Source organism: Ovis canadensis, chromosome 1 (genome assembly GCF_042477335.2).
Source record: "Ovis canadensis isolate MfBH-ARS-UI-01 breed Bighorn chromosome 1, ARS-UI_OviCan_v2, whole genome shotgun sequence".
Classification (NCBI taxonomy): domain Eukaryota; kingdom Metazoa; phylum Chordata; class Mammalia; order Artiodactyla; family Bovidae; genus Ovis; species Ovis canadensis.
Window position 1 is genome coordinate 62,525,161 of NC_091245.1, and position 19,255 is coordinate 62,544,415.

The following is a 19,255-nucleotide window of genomic DNA, read 5'->3' on the forward strand; positions in this document are numbered from 1 at the left end:
ACCTAAGAAAAGCTGTTACCTTCATGGCTATGATTTATTACAGCTAAAGGATACAGACTAAAAGCAACAGAGTGGAAAACTGTAAGAAACCAATGCAGGCAGGAGTATTAATGGTCAGACCAAATAAAGATAAGGGTAATCAAACCAGATAAAAACCAGGACCAGCTGAGATTCTTGCTGAGGGTGAAGGGAATACGCCTGGGTAATGAAGAGAAGGCAGTTATAAATACCAGCGAGTAAAGATGGCTGGCTTCAAAACATGTATTTGGTTGTTGTCAGTATTTGTTTATTCTGTTTTGAATAAGTCAGTGCACATATCCTGCATACATGTATGTGACTAGTGATACAGACAGAGCATAATTCAAATGTGGGGCCCTTTTGGTTGACTATCATTGCATTTAAACAATTAAAAGCCCAAAAAGGCAAAAAAAAAAAAAAAAAAAGAGAGGATATTTTGTTCAGCATAGGGAAAGACAGCCCTTATTTTGTAATAACTTTAAATGGAGTATAATCTATAAAAATATAGAGTCAAAAAATAAAGAAAATGAAAAAAAGTTAAATGTACATTATGTAAGGAATGTAAAACTCAAAGACCATGATTATGTATGTTCTGTAAAGTACTTCAATGAAATACTGTCAGTGCTCAATACATTTTAAATAGTAAAAAGTGAAGTTACAAGAAAAAGAAATCAACAGAGCAATAAGGCACATGGGCAAAACCCATGGCCCAGGAGAAACCAAGCTCAGGCTTCCAGGCATCCTCTCCCAGGAGAGTCACAACAGTGTGTGGCAACACCTGTGAAGTGTTGCCAACCGAGGAAGCTCACCCAGGCCTTGGCATCCTGGGGTTTCATTGGGAGTCAGTCACGTAGGCGTGTGGCACCCATGTGAATGATCTCATCTATTCAGATGCCAGCAAAAGCAGGCATTCACCATGAGTCACACTGTATGTGTCGTTGCTTCAGTCGGGCCTGACTCTGTGCTACCCTATGGACTGTAGCCTGCCAGGCTCCGCTATCCATGGGATTCTCCAGGCAAGAATACTGGAGTGGGTTGCCATGCCCTCCTCTAGTGAATCTTCCTGATCCAGGGATCGAACCCATGTCTCTCACATCTCCTGCATTGGCAGTCAGGTTCTTTACCACCAGCACCACCTGGGAAGCCCACTATAAACTTATGTGATCAACTTATGTGGCCACACTGGTACAGCAGAGCCTGAGGCTTCATGCACATGTTGTTCAGTCACTCAGCTGTGTCCAACTCTTTGCAACCCCATGGACTGCAGCATGCCAGGCTTCCCTGTTCTTCACTGTCTCCCAGAGTTGGATCAAACTTGTCCATTGAATTGATGATGCCATCTAACCATCTCATCCTCTGTTGTCCCCTTCTCCTCATGCCCTCAATCTTTCCCAGCATCAAGGTCTTTTCCAATGAGTTGGCTCTTTGAATCAGGTGGCCAAAGTATTGGAGCTTCAGCATTAGTCCTTCCAATGAATATTCAAGGGTAATTTCTTTTAGGATTGACTGGTTTGATGTCCTTGCTGTCCAAGGGACTCTCAAGAGTCTTCTCCAGTATATAAAAATATTCTTATAGGGCAGAATATTCCAAGAGCTCAGAGGTTATTTCTTAGGAGTCAGCTGAGGGCCAGCCCTGAAGGCAGAACTTTCTAGGAAGTAATGTGCAGGTAACCCAGGGCTACAGAGTTAACTCCTTTCTGCACAACTTCCCAGAGCTATTCTTCCTTAACTGTGTCATCTGCCATTACCTGAGGAATCAGCCTAGAGTGCTTTGCTTAACCCCAGCATCCAATCAGATCTGCCTGTAAGTCCATTCCCTTTCCCAAATCACTTCTTACACAGATTATGGCAAACTGGACTCATCTCCATTTTGCTTTCCTTCCAGCAGTTCTCCCTATTGCTTCTATCTGGAAATCAGGATCATGACAACTGCTGTGACAGAAGTATGCACAATCTAGCCATTGGTAATAAACGCTGTAATAGAGGAATGCTCGTGATGCTGTGACAAGAAACGGAGGAAACAGTCTGCTTGTGCCATGCTCCTGCTCGACGTACAGCGTCACCGAGAGGATAAATTCAAAATCCCTTGTATCCAAGACCTCTTAGCCTGGCCCCTGCCTATCTTCCCACTGGTTTCCTAGGTCTTTTACTCTGTGCAAACAGAACCACTTAGAGTTTCAATAAAGTTCATGTGGTTTTGAAACCATTCACCTCAGATTGGGACTTGAACTGGCCAAAACACAGTCTTCCAACTGAGGTCACACACACGGTCTCAGGACCTAATGAAACTCAGGTTCTTGATATCTCATCACAGAAAGAATTCCATGAGAGATAAAAGTGACAGGTAAGAGGTGGATTTATTTAGAGGGAAACATTCCACAGAATGTGGGTCATCTCAGAAGGCAAAAGCAGCCTCGAAATGTGGTATGGTTAACTTTTACTGGCTGGGCAATTTCATAGGTTAATGAGTAGGAGGATTATTCCAACTGTTTTGGGGAAGGGGAGGAGATTTTCAGGAATTGGGCCACTGCCCACTTTCTGGTCTTTGAAGGTCAACTTTAGAACTATCATAGCACCTGTGAGTGCATCATTTAAGTTGCTGGTGTGGTACAATAAGCATATACTGAGGCTTAAGCTCTAGTGGAAGTTGACTTGTTCACCATCTTGGACCCATTTGGTTCTATCAGTTTGTGTTTCAAAAGTCGAGCTCTGCCCCTTTCCCTCCTGTTTCAATTTGACCTTGACTGTTCTGTTTCCTTTACCTGGAATGTCTACTCTTCAATATTTAGCTCAAACATCCTCTCTGATTTCCTACCTCCTAGTCAAAGATGCTGCCCTCCCTCCATCCCGCTTCTCTGATCCTCAGAGCATTCTGAGACCTCTGCTGTATTAATTTTCCAACTGCCTTCAATGGTTCATTCGTTGCCCCTTGGAAGATTGTTAGTTTCTGACAACAATCAAGTTATCTTCAAGGCCACAGCCCTTGCACCTAGCGCTACAATCCTAATAGCTCAATAAACATTTGCTGCGAGAATAAAAGAAAGTTAAATTCTGAAAGAAGAGAGGTGACTGCCTGCTTATAGAAGGAGGGGAAGTTGTGTAGACACAAGAACTTTTGAGTTTCTATTAAAGGAAAATAGACGTTATCAGATTGAGAGAAAATGCCATAAAATAATTTTAATTCGATTCCTATGCTCCATTATATATTAGCTGTGTGGCACTCAGCAAAATTCTCTCTCCTTGGTTCAGTTTTCTCATCTGTCAAGTGAGGATAACTATTGCTCCTACCTATAAAGCTGTTAGGAGAAGTAAGAGAAATGGCTTAGTATGGCTTAGAGTCCTGTCTGGAACACAACAAGGGATATTCGAAATTAGATAAGTTTCTATCCACAAAGATCAGTTTGTGTTACCGATGTACAGATCAAGGGAAGCTGGCATGGGATTTTGAGAGGCTCCCCAGCAGCCTCAACTATGAACGGTTCACTAGAAGGTTGCTCTTTTCTACCAGATCTGCTCTCACATAGCACACTCCCGAGACCAACATCTGCAAAACTGCACCGCAGTAAACACAGGGTGTTTGGGGAAAATAGGATTACGGGCACAACGCTCAAAACCTTCATCAGCGACCCAAAAAACAAAAGTCCTAATGAAATCAACAGCAGTGTTTTAGACAGTTTGAGGGGTTAAGAAACACATGAACACTGCAATAAATACGGAACTTTAACCTTGGGAAAGACTGGAAGTTTGCTTGAGGAAGGGGTGTTGGAAATGTCGTTATAGCTTGTGAGTTATTGTAAAGTGGTGGCAGAAGGTTGTCTGAAATGGAAGGGGAAATTATAACGCTAAATAGGAGCAGGCATTGCTGTCACACACATGGTAAACTGAGGCTGCTGGTGGATATTTAAGGTGCCTGTGTGTTTTCCTCCCTACCCAGATCAGTTCGGCTGGGGGTAGTTTTTGCATTCATCTACAGTGTTTCTCGTACATAAGCAAATGCAAATTTCGCTCTGTGATTAAATCATTCCCAAATATATCAATTACACTGAGACAAATTTGGTTGTGTGTTGTTTGTAAACCAAGTATTCAAGGAGAACTGCTCAGTAAGATAGACTATAACTCAATTCTATCTTTTGGAAACCATATCTGAGGAATGAACTAAAGGGAGCAGTTTTGAAGGGATTAGGATTCAACAATCGAAACTCAAGTCAGAGTTCTGGTTACTTAGAGGAGCCTTCAGCCACACACAGTCACACACACTTCATCCCGCTTCACACCTCTGGTGTGGACCTCATTACAAACAGCTCCCTGTTCATTTCTGAAAATTCTCAGTTTGGACAGTAATTTATAGGTTTTAAATTAAAAGCATGAATTGAATTGGTTTCCTCAGATCTTTGCCTTTGATAAAAATGAGCAATCGTGTGTCACAAAAGGATCAAAGCTGGACTATTTCCAATTAAAATTTTCCATGGTTTTTAAAATCAAAATAGTTTCTTAGAACATATGCCACAGTTTTCTGTGACTAGTTTTCTATGATCTGTTTTTCTTCAGGGCATTAAGTCTAGAACAAATAACTGGAAAAGCTTGCTTTCACTAATTTATAGATTTTCACTATGTAATATTTTTCACTTAAAATTTAAGAAATGAAACTATCAAAAATAATCTATCAAATAGTTACTTTTCCAGGTAAAAGCGACTGATTAAGGGAAAAGGCTAAGAGTTTAAGCTGATACTTCACAAAGCATTACACTCCTGGGCAGCTCTGAAAGGGCTGTGTTTCATTGAACATTTTCGTGAATATAAAATTAGGGGAGGGGAGGGGAGGTTATTTTGAAAGTCAGAGTTACAAGTATTTGGGGTAAATTAATTATGACATTATAATCCGATAATAACCTCAGAGGCTGACAGGATGAGGGGCAGATATTTGTTAGGGCTGAGAACCAGCAGGGTCTTATCCCGCCCCTGGCTGGACAGTTTCCACCTCAGCTTAGACAGCAGGTACTTTAGAGAATTGGTCCAGAGAACTGGAATGGAGGCAGGTTCTAGAAAGTCTGAGGGCTTAGGGAACATGCAAAATCTGCTTTTTTTTCTAATCAATGCACTGGGTTGGGGCAAGGTTTGCTTTTTGGAGCTCTATAACCAGAAAACTGCCTTAACAGACAGAAACCAGAAAACTAAACATCTAAATGCAGACACGACAGGGGAACTAGAAAAGCTCCAGCTGCCCTGCAAGCAGCTGTTCAACTAAGTCAAATATTCATGCAAATTACTTCATTCTACTACTGTAACGTTCATTTTTCATGGTGACATCCGAGAAAGGTTAATGGACCATTGGACAAAACAATCTTTTGGCCACTGTGACTATAGTCACAGAGCGACATGGTGCACATACTAAAAACAAGAAACCTGGCAGAAAGAGAGGCTGTCTAGGTATGTCTTAGCATTACTTGGTGGCCTTTCATTATATTATTTACTATTAATTTAGCTACTTCAATTAGATCCTTAATGTCCTAAACCTGAAATGGTAGAGATTCAGCTCATGGTCCCCATTCACAGAAACAAGGGTGAGTCTCGTCTATGGACCAAGTGGTCAGTACCTTTGGTGTTGAAGATGATAGCATGGTGGATTAAGGGTTGAGAACTGTACAGTTTCATTTAAAAAGTCATATAGAAGGTACTACAGCAGTCTGGAATAAGCTGAAATTTAGGGATTGGAAGATCTGGGGTGTTAAGTCTTGATTTTGTCACTTGTTATGTGACCTTGCATTTGTCCCTTGAAATCTGGGTCTGTTACCAAGTCTCTAAAAATAGGAAGGTTAACCAGAAGTGAAAGAGACACATGTACCCCAGTGTTCATCGCAGCACTGTTTATAATAGCCAGGACATGGAAGCAACCTAGATGTCTATCAGCAGATGAATGGATAAGAAAGCTGTGGTACATATACACAATGGAGTATTACTCAGCCATTAAAAAGAGTACATTTGGATCAGTTCTAATGAGGTGGATGAAACTGGAGCCTATTATACAGAGTGAAGTAAGCCAGAAAGAAAAACACCAATACAGTATACTAACGCATATATATGGAATTTAGAAAGATGGTAACGATAACCCTGTATGAGAGATAGGAAACGAGACACAGATGTATAGAACAGTCTTCCAGACTCTGTGGGAGAGGGAGAGAGTGGGATGATTTGGGAGAATGGCATTGAAACATGTATAATGTCATATAAGAAATGAATTGCCAGTCCAGGTTCGATGCAGGATACAGGATGCTTGGGGCTGGTGCACTGGGAAGACCTGGAGGGATGAAATGGGTAGAGAGGTGGGAGGGGGGTTCAGGATGGGGAACACATGTACACCCATGGCGGATTCATGTTGATGTATGGCAAACCAATACAATATTGTAATTAGCCTCCAATTAAATAAATTCAAATTTTAAAAAAGTACATAGTACACAGATATATTGTACAGCACAGGGTCAGTTCAGTTCAGTTGCTCAGTCGTGTCCGACTCTGCGACCCCATGAATCGCAGAACGCCAGGCCTCCCTGTCCATCACCAACTCCTGGAGTTCACTCAGACTCATGTCCATCGAGTCAGTGATGCCATCCAGCCATCTCATCCTCTGTCGATATCTTCTCCTCCTGCCCCCAATCCCTCCCAGCACGAGTCTTTTCCAATGAGTCAACTCTTCACACGAGGTGGCCAAAGTACTGGAGTTTCAGCTTCAGCGTCATTCCCTCCAAAGAAATCCCAGGGCTGATCTCCTTGGAGTCCAAGGGACTCTCAACAGTCTTCTCCAACACCACAGTTCAAAAGCATCAATTCTCAGCTTTCTTCACGGTCCAACTCTCACATCATTCATGACCACTGGAAAAAACATAGCCTTGACAAGATGGACCTTTGTTTGCAAAGTAATGTCTCTGCTTTTGAATATACTATCTAGGTTGGTCATAACTTTTCTTCCAAGGAGTAAGTGTCTTTTTATTTCATGGCTGCAGTCACCATCTGCAGTGATTTTGGAGCCCCCCAAAATAAAGTCTGACACTGTTTCCACTGTTTCCCCATCTATTTCCCATGAAGTGATGGGACCGGATGCCATGATCTTCGTTTTCTGAATGTTGAGCTTTAAGCCAACTTTTTCACTCTCCTCTTTCACTTTCATCAAGAGGCTTTTTAGTTTCTCTTCACTTTCTGCCACAAGGGTGGTGTCATCTGCTTATCTGAGGTGATCGATATTTCTCCCAGCAATCTTGATTCCAGCTTGTGCTTCTTCCAGCCCAGCGTTTCTCATGATGTACTCTGCATGTAAGTTAAATAAGCAGGGTGACAATATACAGCCTTGACGTACTCCTTTTCCTATTTGGAACCAGTCTGTTGTTCCATGGCCAGTTCTAACTGTTGCTTCCTGACCTGCATACAGATTTCTCAAGAGGCAGGTCAGGTGGTCTGATATTCCCATCTCTTTCAGAATTTTCCACAGTTTATTGTGATCCACACAGTCAAAGGCTTTGGCATAGTCAATAAAGCAGAAATAGATGTTTTTCTGGAACTCTCTTGCTTTTTCAATGATCCAGCGGATGTTGGCAATTTGGATCTCTGGTTCCTCTGCCTTCTCTAAATCCAGCTTGAACATCTGGAAGTTCACAGTTCACATACTGTTGAAGCCTGGCTTGGAGAATTTTGAGCATTACTTTGCTAGCGTGTGAGATGAGTGCAATTGTGTGGTAGTCTGAGCATTCTTTGGCATTGCCTTTCTTTGGGATTGGAATGAAAACTGACCTCTTCCAGTCCTGTGGCCACTGCTGAGTTTTCCACATTTGCTAGCATATTGAGTGCAGCACTTTCACAGCACCATCCTTCAGGATTTGAAATAGCTTAACTGGAATTCCATCACCTCCACTAGCTTTTAGTGATGCTTTCTAAGGCCCACTTGACTTCACATTCCTGGATGTCTGGCTCTAGGTGAGTGATCACACCATCGTGATTATCTTGGTTGTGAAGATCGCTTTTTTACAGTTCTTCTGTGTATTCTTGCCACCTCTTCTTAGTATCTTCTGCTTCTGTTAGGTCCATACCATTTATGTCCTTTATCAAGCCCATCTTTGCATGAAATGTTCCCTTGGTGTCTCTAATTTTCTTGAAGTGTAGTTAGCCAATATTTTATTGTAACTCTAAGTGAAGCATAACCTTTGAAAATTGTGAACCAATAAGTTATATACCTGAAACACATAATATTGTCCATCAACTATACCTCAACAAAATTTTTAATAAAAATTAAAAAAATAAAAATAGGTTAATATTCTTTTTCACAGGGTTGTTGAATCAACATAAAATACATGTTATGTACACTATGTTTTAGTAAATGTGTAAAACTACCATTTAAACTTTTAAAAAGTTCATATTTTGGAAAGGTTAGAGACTTAAAATATATCCCTTCCATAAATTAAGGCTATTTGAATCTTTAATAATTAATCAGCAATAAATGCTGTGCACAGAGAAGTGTGTTTTGCCGATTTTAAAAAAAATAATTTACGTGCGGGGTCTTGGTTGCTGAGCAGGCTTTTCTCTAGTTGTAGAGGGCAGGGGCTACCTTCTAGCTGCGGTGTGTGGGCTTCTGTTCGTCGTGGCTTCTTGTTGTGGAGCATGGCCTCTAAGGCACATGGCCTCAGTAGTTGCAGTTTCTTGACACTACAGCACAGGCTCCATAGTTGTGATGCACGGGCTTAGTTCCCCCATGGCGTGTGAGACCTTCCTGGATGAGGGATCAAACCCTCCAGCATGTCTGCTGCACTGGCAGGCAGATTCTTCACCACGGAACCACCAGGGAAGTAAGTCCCTGGCTGCTTATTTTTTAAATAAGTTAACTCACCAAACGTATTATGCAGCCAAGTAAGCTCTCAGTGCTCACCAAATAGCTACATTTCCTGTGTCCTCCAGTCTGGTTTGTTGTTAGGCTGGGGCTGTAGGCCTAGGTTCTGGATGAAGTAATGTGTAGAAAGCATGTCTCTTTCAGATCTGGTTCTTAACAGCCAACATCACCAACCGGTCTGCTTTTTCCCAGATGTGACAACACTGTGGGCCATATGAGCCAGATGGCATGAAGATGGAGGCAGACTGCCCGGCCGCACTGGTCATTTCACAAGCAAGAATTCAGTCTTTGTGCACAGCCACACCAGTTTGGTATTTTTCACTGTAGAATGGCTTACTCTATTCCAATGCCCTGTGTGAGGAATCAAACTACATCAGGTTGGAAATCAACCCAAAAAGGTGCCTATCACTATTGAGAAAGAAGAGTTTCAGGATTCTGACCGGAAATTTAGTCCATTCATGCCAATGAAGCAATGTGTTTCATTATACAAGTATAAATACTAGGTTCATTAGTATTTCACACCTTTCATTAACAAATATCCCATGCTCACTATGCATTAAGCATCTTACAAGGTACAAGTATTTCTGGATGTAAAATATGAGTATGGAAGGATCTCTACCAGGATCTTTATATATTACTGGCATTACAGTACTTTCTGAGACCTCTGAAATGAGGTATTTATAAATGTTAAAAAAAAAAACCAAAACACTCAAGTGACATATTTTTATATAAATCAAATAATTTAATTAGTTCCATTTCACTTTAATCTACAACCAACCTGAAAAAAATGCATCCTATTTAGAGAAATGACCAAGATAATCTATCTCATTATCCTTATCTACATGGCCCAAATCTTTGCAAATTCTTTCTCTATTAGATAATAATACATGTTCTTGTGGGCAGTAATTCTTAATGCTGCTTTGCAGGTATTTTGATTGTAGAAAACAAAACCCAACACCCAACAAAAACAAAATAATATATTAGTTACATAGTTCTTCCCATAGGAAATAACGCAAAGACTCTAACTAGAAGCTTGCCACAGCATTGTTATGAGATGGATATACAGTCCTGGAATAGAACAATCAGTCCACGGTTATCACCAGACTGAACATCTGAAAAGCATTTCCCATCGTTTACAATTTAGGTTTTTATAGCTGGTCTTTCACTCAACCCAGAGATTCTCAGTGGCAGAAAGCATTAGTTGTCTTTCTCTCCCTAGTGACTGACTAGAAGGTATTAATAAGGCCTGACACAGCAGGTACTTTATTTGCTTATGAAAAGATTTTTTAAAATTAAGGATAAACATAGGGAAAAAATATATTTAGTACACTCCGATGACTCACACGTATATTTTAAATACAATCTAGAAATAAGAACATGATTTACATCAGGCAACAAGGCATTCAAGCCTTTTAGAACAGGGAATCACACAGGGGCTCGCTAGCTCACAGTCTGCAAAACCTCTCCCTGCATCCCAGGTGTTTTCAAATGCTCCATTAGGGTGAGTCAAGACTGGATTCTAGGGTGCTTTCCTTCTCACCATGCACCGTGAAATATGTTTTCCCAGAAAACCTGTTACATCACAAGCCTAAGAACAAGCCTGGTCAGCAAAGGTAGGAAAAATGGAACTTTTAAGTAACAATAGTATTTTAATTATACTATGAAGGAAACAATTTGCTGTGGACTGGTCTATGAATCTAAACACTTGATGCATTGCTTCTATAAGAAAATACCTATTTATTATGTTTAATTTTTATCTTAATTTTCTGGTAGGATTATTCTTCTATTAAGTTTCTCATCATATCCTGAAGATATAAAAATTTAAGAGTGGGAAATAAAATTTTTCTCTATTTCCTTTGCCACTTTTATGCTTCAAAAATTCAAAATGGGCATGTCAGGTAAAAACAAATAAGGCACAAAATATTTCAGATTTGCATCCTGATAAACAAGAAGATTGCCAGGAGAAATATCAATAACCTCAGATATGCAGATGATACCACCCTTATGGCAGAAAGTAAAGAGTAACTAAAAAGCCTCTTGATGAAAGTGAAAGAGGAGAGTGAAAATGTTGGCTTAATGCTCAACATTCAGAAAACGAAGATCATGGCATCTGGTCCCATCCCTTCATGGGAAATAGATGGGGAAACAATGTCAGACTTTATTTTTGGGGGGGCTCCAAAATCACTGCAGATGCTGACTGCAGCCATGAAATTAAAAGATGCTTACTCCTTGGAAGAAAAGTTATGACCAACCTAGATAGCATATTCAAAAGCAGAGACATTACTTTGCCAACTAAGGTCCGTCTAGTCAAGGCTATGGTTTTTCCAGTGGTCATGAATGGATGTGAGAGTTGGACTGGGAAGAAAGCTGAGCGCTGAAGAATTGATGCTTTTGAACTGTGGTGTTGGAGAAGACTCTTGAAAGTCCCTTGGACTGCAAGGAGATCCAACCAGTCCATTCTAAAGGAGATCAGCCCTGGGTATTCCTTGGAAGGAATGATGCTAAAGCTGAAACTCTAGTACTTTGGCCACCTCATGCGAAAAGTTGACTCATTGGAAAAGACTCTGATGCTGGAAGGGACTGGGGGCAAGAGGAAATGGGGACGAAAGAGGATGAGATGGCTGGATGGCATCACCAACTCAATGGACATGAGTTTGAGTGAACTCCAGGAGTTGGTGATAGACAGGGAGGCCTGGCGTGCTGCAATTCACGGCGTCGCAAAGAATCGGACACGACTGAGCGACTGAACTGAACTGAACTGAAACAAGAAGACATTTAAGATGGTCAGGAGGGCTTCCAAGCGAAAGTGAACATGGTGCTCTCATGCACCATCATAGCTAAATGCAAGACTGCCACATGGCTCAACTACTAGAACACAGCAAATACCTACAGAAGGAAGGGAAACAAACTCTAGTAGGAGTTTTATATGTGGAGTCAGGAGTTATCCAGCATGGAAACCTTTTTAACATTTTGGGAAGCTTTGCGAAACTACGAACCATTGTTGGAGCTGAAATGTAACTTACACTGTTAAGTAAAACACATGATTTCTGGCAGATCTATGGACACTTTTTTCAAAAGTATGATGACCCTGGCTTTCATTTTGTTTCTTTCACACCTGAGATTTCAAAGTAAGTCTCAAGGGAATTTTTCTTTTCAATAAGAGAATTCAACCAACTCCAAAATGGAAAGAAAAAACATGCTGCTTTGTAGAAATTCATCACTATGAAATGCAACATTCCCTAAAATAAGATCTAATTTAAAAACTAGAGCAAGTTTCTAGCCAAGTATATCATGGAAACCCCTGAAAAAAACACCCAATTCTTGACAAATATATCACTATTTAGAAAATTTGCTTTTCTTTGATATCATTATTGCTCAGTTCAGTTCAGTCGCTCAGTCACGTCCGACTCTTTGCAAGTAGCCAAAGAATTATACCACCAGCTGTTTCTTCCTTTGGAATATGGTACTATTTCTGAAATTCTGCATAATTTCTAATATTTTAAATGGTAAAGAAAGGGCATGCACCAAGCTGAATGTAGTGAGTGACTAATTTGCTTTTACTCAAGAGCCAGGTTTTTGAGACTGTGACTGCAGTACTTTCACTAATGTCTTATAAGATACTCAATGATATGCTATTAGCCCTGAAAAAGTTTTCTATACAGTGAGTGGGTGACAAAAGTACTATTTAACACGACAAATTTCAATGGGACAGCCGCAACCAGGTGAGTGAATATAAATGGTTAAAACTACTAGAAAATGGGAAGGCAGATGGGCCTCAACTACAATACCTGCAGCAAGGACTGGGTATGTGTAGGTTTCTACATGCAGAGATAAATAAGGGTTAGGTACTTAAAGCTTTCTGATGAAAACCCTGGAAAGGGCTTGGGCCCACACTTACATTATTCTTACTATAAATAATAACAACAATAACAACCATGAAGAAACATGCAATTAGTCCAGAAAATAAAACAAGTCTGTCCAGAGTATCATAGTATCTGGACTATAAAGTCTGATAATTTATGTTGTCAGATTCCCTTATTACTAAATATCTCATTGAAAAATTATTAAATAATTATTGGCAACTATACAAAGCCTTTGCTGGTACAGGCGTTACAGTATGGGTACCCATCTGGTAAAGAAAATATCACCATCCAAACATCTTAAATATCAGTATCTTCTAACATCGAAGTATCCTAAGCCAATACTCTTAAATTTTTTTATCCAAAGGTACTCTAATCATCTTATCTCTATTACCCTAAAATCAACAGTCCTTTGAAAATTGTAATATCCTTCATATTAAAAAAATCCAATGCTATAGAAATCTCAAAAATGGAATGTTAGTAATATTAATTATCTAAAGAACTTGGCTTCATGGAATAGCTTTTGAGTATTTATTGCTCAGATGGGTTCAAAAACTTCTTAAACATAATGCTGCAATGGCTTTCATACATCTGTAACAGAATATCACTAATAAAAATTTACCGGCATGAAATACTATAATTATGGATGTGTAAAATCTTTAAATCTTAAAGCCTCTTAACATAATCATGTATATCTATGTACAAAACATACATAAACTTCACTTTATTTAAAACATATGAAAGAGGGAATTTCAAATCACATTAAACATAATAAATATAGAACTTGCTTTGTTAAAAATCTACAGTATACATTCAAGGAAAGGCTAAACTTCCAATGCCAACTATGTGTGAGACAAAATTAAATATTTACAATAATCAGTTTCCTAAAAGTGCTATTTTTAAGATCTATAATAGGAAACTCATTCTAGTGCTTTGTTTTCATCCAAACATGTATACATTCCTTTATTCACAGAACCAGATGCTTCTGTTACTAAAAATACATATCCAAAGTTTTTATATCCTTTTAAATAGATTTAACATTTTAGCTCTTTGGGGAGGAACAGGGAAGTCCAAACAAACAACACAGACCACCTTAAATTATTAAAAGATCACTGACTTTATAACATGCCCTGTTTCAACTCAGATGTGAAATCTGATGACCATGTTAATGAAAAAAAAAACTCCCTGTTCATATATCTAAGGTAAGTCATCCTTCTCTACATGAGAATTTGTGTAGGCCAAGGAGCATCCACTATAGCAACCTTCCTGTGACCCAGGCCTTGACGACATGCTCCACTTCTGATTTGTACATTCTCTTCCAACCTGATTTGGCTTAGTTTCTTCAGGGGTGATATTCAGTACATTGATTGAACTGCTGGGGAAAGAAAGGCAGATCTTAATTATTATCTCCTCCCTTCATACCTTAGATATGCCTGAATGTCTAAAATCTGATTTCTCCCTTGCCCCATGCTAAACAAAAATTTTGAGGACACACTGGTCAAGAACATACAAGTGCTTTAACATGGTCTAGTCTAATTTATCACTTTGATCTATCCATCTATTTATTTATCTGTTCAGTCTACTCTGAAGGATGCTACCCAACCAGAGCCTAAGGCAGACAGATAACATGTGAATTTTGAAAGCTAATGTCTCCCATACGACAATGTCCTAGTCTTTTTATGCTTTCTTTCTTCACTCATTGATTTGTTCATGCACGCTTGCATCCTCCATCCATTCAGCCATGCAGATATTTAATGAGGGCCTACAAAGTAGTGAAGAGTCTAGGCCCGAACAGATGGTTTAGGTTCACATCCCAGCTGGACCACTTAGTGCATCATTTCTGGCAAGTTAAGCCCTGCTGTTCTTCAGCTTCCTCAGCTGTAAAGTGGAAATAATAATAGAACCCATAACTCATAGGCTTGAGGTGGAAACTAAATGAGTTAACATACACTAAGCACGTGTGATGATGCTCAATTAACTTTAAGTGTCAGACAACAACAATTTAAGTGTCTGAACACTGATACAGACCCCTAACTTCAGAGATACTGTCTGAGGTATGCTCTGCAACCAGCCTCAAAGCAAGGAAATTTAGTTAAATGACTACTTGCAAATCATGGGCTGAGCCAATGAACAATACATTTTTATCAACTAAATAGCTTAATTTTTTCCATAAAACTTATTTTCCCTAAATATTCATTTTTTGATGTGACTTTGGTTAATAACTCAACCTTATAATGTGGCAATCCTTAAAAAAATTAAGGTGCTCCAATTCTAAAACTCTAAACCAAAAACACTGACAATTTTATACTTATTTGCTTTAAAAAAAAAAAAAAGGCACTTGCTTATAAATCAGATTCAGAATCCCTGCCATCTCAGATGAGATTAGATCAATGGTGAACTAAGTTTCCTACATAACTTAGTACGTGAGTTACTTTGCCGTTACTTTGCTGTAACGTGAGTTACAGCTGATATGTAAAATTCCACTCTACAGTGAAGGAGGAATGAGGATGTGCTATAGAAATTAGGCATAAATACTCCTAATTATTTTGCCATAATCTTATTACAAACCCAGATCCAAAGTGCTTGAAGATCAGGAATTCAAATACACCAAATAATTAAAAATTTCAAGGCCGATGTCAAGCTGCACAGCTTCTTGCTTGATAACTAGTCACGTGACTCTTATTTTATCCTCAGAGGCCAGCAACTGGGAATAGCTTAACGAAATTTTCTTAAGCTCCAAAATTCTGTTTCTATGCCACTGATACTGTTCAGTGTAGCTCTTGGGATACAAGAAACAGAAAAGCATTTTTATAATCCATTTATGCTTACATATATTTTTATATGCTGCTACTGAAGGTTTACAAAGGGCCAAGTACTGTTTTAAGTGCTTTACATATACTGGCACTGCATCTCACACAGTACCCTTAATGTAGGTACTAAATGTTGGCCTTTTCATTAAACACAGTCTTCAGGGAGTTATAACTAAAAATAATTATGTAAAAAAGTAAAAATTCTAAATATATAAATATAATTGAGGCAACTAGGCTACATTCTCCTTTAGGTACAGAATGCATTATAAGCATACTTCATTTTATTGCATTTCAACTTACTGTACACTTTGCAGATATTGTGTTTTTTACAAACTGAGGGTTTATGGCAATCTTGGGTTGTTTCCTAGTGATGAAGTATTTTTTAATTATGGTAGGCACACTGTTCTCTAAATACACTGCTACTGCACACTCAAATCGATAACAATACAGTGTAAACACAACTTTTACATGCACTGGGAAGCCGGCAAGTTCGAGCAGCACACTTTGTTGTGATATTCCCTTTTGTCTCAGTGGTCTGGAGCTGAGTCTGCAACATCTCTGAGGGCTGCCTGCATTTGTGAATTGCAACTAGAATGTGTATCTAAATCTATACGCAGAGTTTTGATTGGTCAATTTGGGGGTTTCAATAACATTCTACACATATACTCTGAGCTTACATTATCTTTTGATTGTAAATTAAACAAACTTTACCTTCCCACATTTAACCCATCAGTCAACCCACTGGCTCTAACTGCAGAATACAGCCTAAATCTAAACATAGCCCTATCTTCAGGTTATGACCCCAGAGTCCAGATGACTACGTCTCTCATGTCCACTCCACTGACGTCTTCTAACTGGGTCTCCTGGCTTATACTACTGGCTTCTACAATCTGTTTATCACATAATAAAATGAAGTCATCTTTTTAGAACTTAGATTTTTAAAAAATCATTCTCTCACTTATAAGGTCTCCAATAGTCTTCCAATGCCTTAGAACAATCCTACTTACAAGTACAGACTAACATAGTTTACAAATGAAATCTTAAGTGCATCATGGGGGGGAGGTGTCAAGCACAGCAGGGTTGTATACAAACATATTAGTCATGAGTTGACAACTAATGAACCTGGGTGATGGGTACACAGGGAGCCTGACCGTATTCTCTTTATATCTGTATATATTTGAACTGTTACATAAAATATTACCTCTCACCTTCACACCACTTGGTTTTGCTCGCACAAACACACCTGTGTCCTACTTCAGGGTCCCTACACTTGCCTGGAGGGCTCATCCCCCAGTCTTTTTTTGCCCCTCCATATTTAATATTTAGAGCCCAAATCCTTTTAAAAGTCAACTATAAAATAGAATGCCTTGTCCTTTTTTAAAACTTCACATTTTTGTTTAAAAATTCTTAAATTTTGTTTCAAAAATGGACAATTATTGGTTCAAGGGCTATTTGGCCTCTTCAGCACTGGGCTCCATGCCAGTCTGTCACTGGACAGGCCAAGTGTACGCCAGGCCCAGCTCCTGCGGTTCTGAGATGCCTGGCCAGGTCCAAGAGCCACTACCTCCTACTTTAACGGCGAGGAACGAGATCACGCCACACGTTGCAACACAGCCCTTTGCTCTTTTCTGTTCTTCTCTACCTCCCTAGGAATGTTCCATCTGCTTAGTTCAAAATTAATCTTGAAATAGGCTCTAAGGTAGTGCTGACATTATACCTTAGAAAATGATTTAACAACTTAAGACCAAGGAAAATACTGAAATGCAGCAGTTAAAAGCAGTTATCTGGCTTTCCTGGGGGGTGTGGAGCAACTCTGCCTGTCCTGTCACCCTTGGACACAGATCCTCGTCACCAGTCAAAGGAAGGTAGCTTTTCTCAGGTCTTTGTCCTTCCACATCCATAATATGGGCATACCACATGAGATGCTTAAAGAGGTACTCTACAGAAACTATCAATGCAATATCCTTCTATTCAATACAATTAAAATATTAAGTAACTCCTGAGATAAGACTGTACTTTAAGTTGTATTTTACCCGTGAAATAAAAAGAATCACATATGTATATGACTCCGCACCCAGAAGACAGCGACCAGAGCTACCTTGCTCACCACTGTATTCCCCACATTGATAGGCGTCTCTATGTAATGGGTACCCAATAAATATGTGTACAATGAATGAGCCAATCTACTCAGTTCCTCTTCAGAGCCTTTACTAGTCCTCATCCTAGACAGGCCAGCTCTTCCTTCACAACGCTTCTCTAGCACTGTAACAAGTGTGTGAGGAGATCACCTACAGGCCAGTACCTATGTTCAGATGCACAAGAACGTGTCTGGCAAAAGTCTGAAGTAGAAGGAGAAGCAGGAAGAGACTTAGTCAGTTTAGACGTGCAAACTGGAGACCCGCTAGGCACACCGTGAGGCTTCTTTTGCCGTGACCTCGAGTGTAATGTAGGGGTGTCCCGATCAGAACCTGTTAAAAAAAAAGAAGAAAAAGAAGGAAGAAAAAAAGGCAGTACATATGAGGAAGCATTAGTAATAAATACACTGAAGGTAATCAACTAGGAGCCTAGACTAGGTTCCTTTGCAGCTCTAAGGGAGGTGTGAGAACAATCTGAATATCTTCTGTACGTATGAGTGTAGTCTAGCTAATCTGGTGAACTTTGCTACATTCAGTCCACAAACATTTAGGAGGATCTAGTTTAAAAAATATTTCTAGATTGTGGATTTTCAACACTTGACATTACACTCACAAAAGTTGTCTTCGGTATGCAAAATCCTCCTGTCATTTCTATTTTGGTTACAGTAAATTAAAATATCAAAGTTGACTTTTATTCCAATTAGAGAGTTCTTACTGGTGACTGCTAAAGCTATATATTAATAACCTACAGTACTTTATTTACATGTATTTTCAGATTAAAAAGCTTACGAAGTACTCACTTCCTGAGAAGGCACTGAAAAGTTTCACATTTTCTGAGTTCTGGTGGTCAAAGGTAGTCATATTTAAAAACTGTTGCTTTAACCAACTGGCTCTTTCTTCTTCAAATGCCTTTCTCTACCGTAACAAGCAAACCAAAGAAACAATGATCAGTATTCCAGCATTCACACAGTTGCCGATTCACACGATTTCTGTAGGCACTTGTGCTCGCTCTCTGACTGTCTCTATATATTAAGTCAAAGGAATTAACCCTAGAAAACCAAAATTAAACCTCATTTAAGAAAGCTGTTAGAAATAAAAATTCACCTGTTTCTCCTAACAAGTCAACTACTATTTTCACATCCATTCTGAATAAATTCAAGAGTGTAACACAGAAAAATAAGCACATTAGCATAACTTTAAACATACAGAATATCAGCATAACTTCTGAACATACAAAACATGGTAACTATAAGATTACAAACAACAGAAAAATACCCCATTGTAAACTAATCACTTGGGGAAGAAAAAGGCTTCACTGAGCACCGCTCTCTTCCTCAAGCCACGGCCCAGGGCCTAGCAGCCCTCATCACTTAGGACCACAAGAGGGCGTATGTGAAACCTCCCCCTTCTGAAGGCACAGGGGATGGATCCTAAATTCTCCCTCACCTCTCAGGTCTCCCTTTCAGGAAGATGCGTATGCAAAGTAACAAGAGTATCTCTTGGACTGGCACGGAGAGAGGTGAGGGATATGAGCTCAGAAACAGAGGTGATCCCGTAAGACGG

At 39.5% G+C, this 19,255-nt stretch overlaps 1 protein-coding gene across 36 annotated transcripts in view; it reads right to left on the reverse strand.

Moving 5' to 3' along the window:
• Positions 1-9,606: 9,606 nt before the first annotated feature.
• SSX2IP (SSX family member 2 interacting protein) overlaps positions 9,607-19,255 on the reverse strand; it is a 64,731-nt gene continuing 55,082 nt past the window's right edge. For 18 of the 36 annotated variants that reach the window (XM_069569253.1, XM_069568980.1, XM_069569946.1 and 15 more), the window contains exons 12-14: positions 18,493-18,607; positions 17,860-18,025; positions 9,607-14,122 (exon numbers count right to left, since the gene is read on the reverse strand). In XM_069569253.1, the coding sequence (XP_069425354.1) occupies positions 13,945-14,122; positions 17,860-18,025; positions 18,493-18,607 (459 nt within the window). In that variant the 3' untranslated portion in view covers positions 9,607-13,944. Of the gene's footprint in view, positions 14,123-17,849; positions 18,026-18,492; positions 18,608-19,255 lie in introns of all 36 variants that reach the window. The other 18 variants (XM_069569406.1, XM_069568712.1, XM_069568286.1 and 15 more) reach the window with 2 other exon arrangements.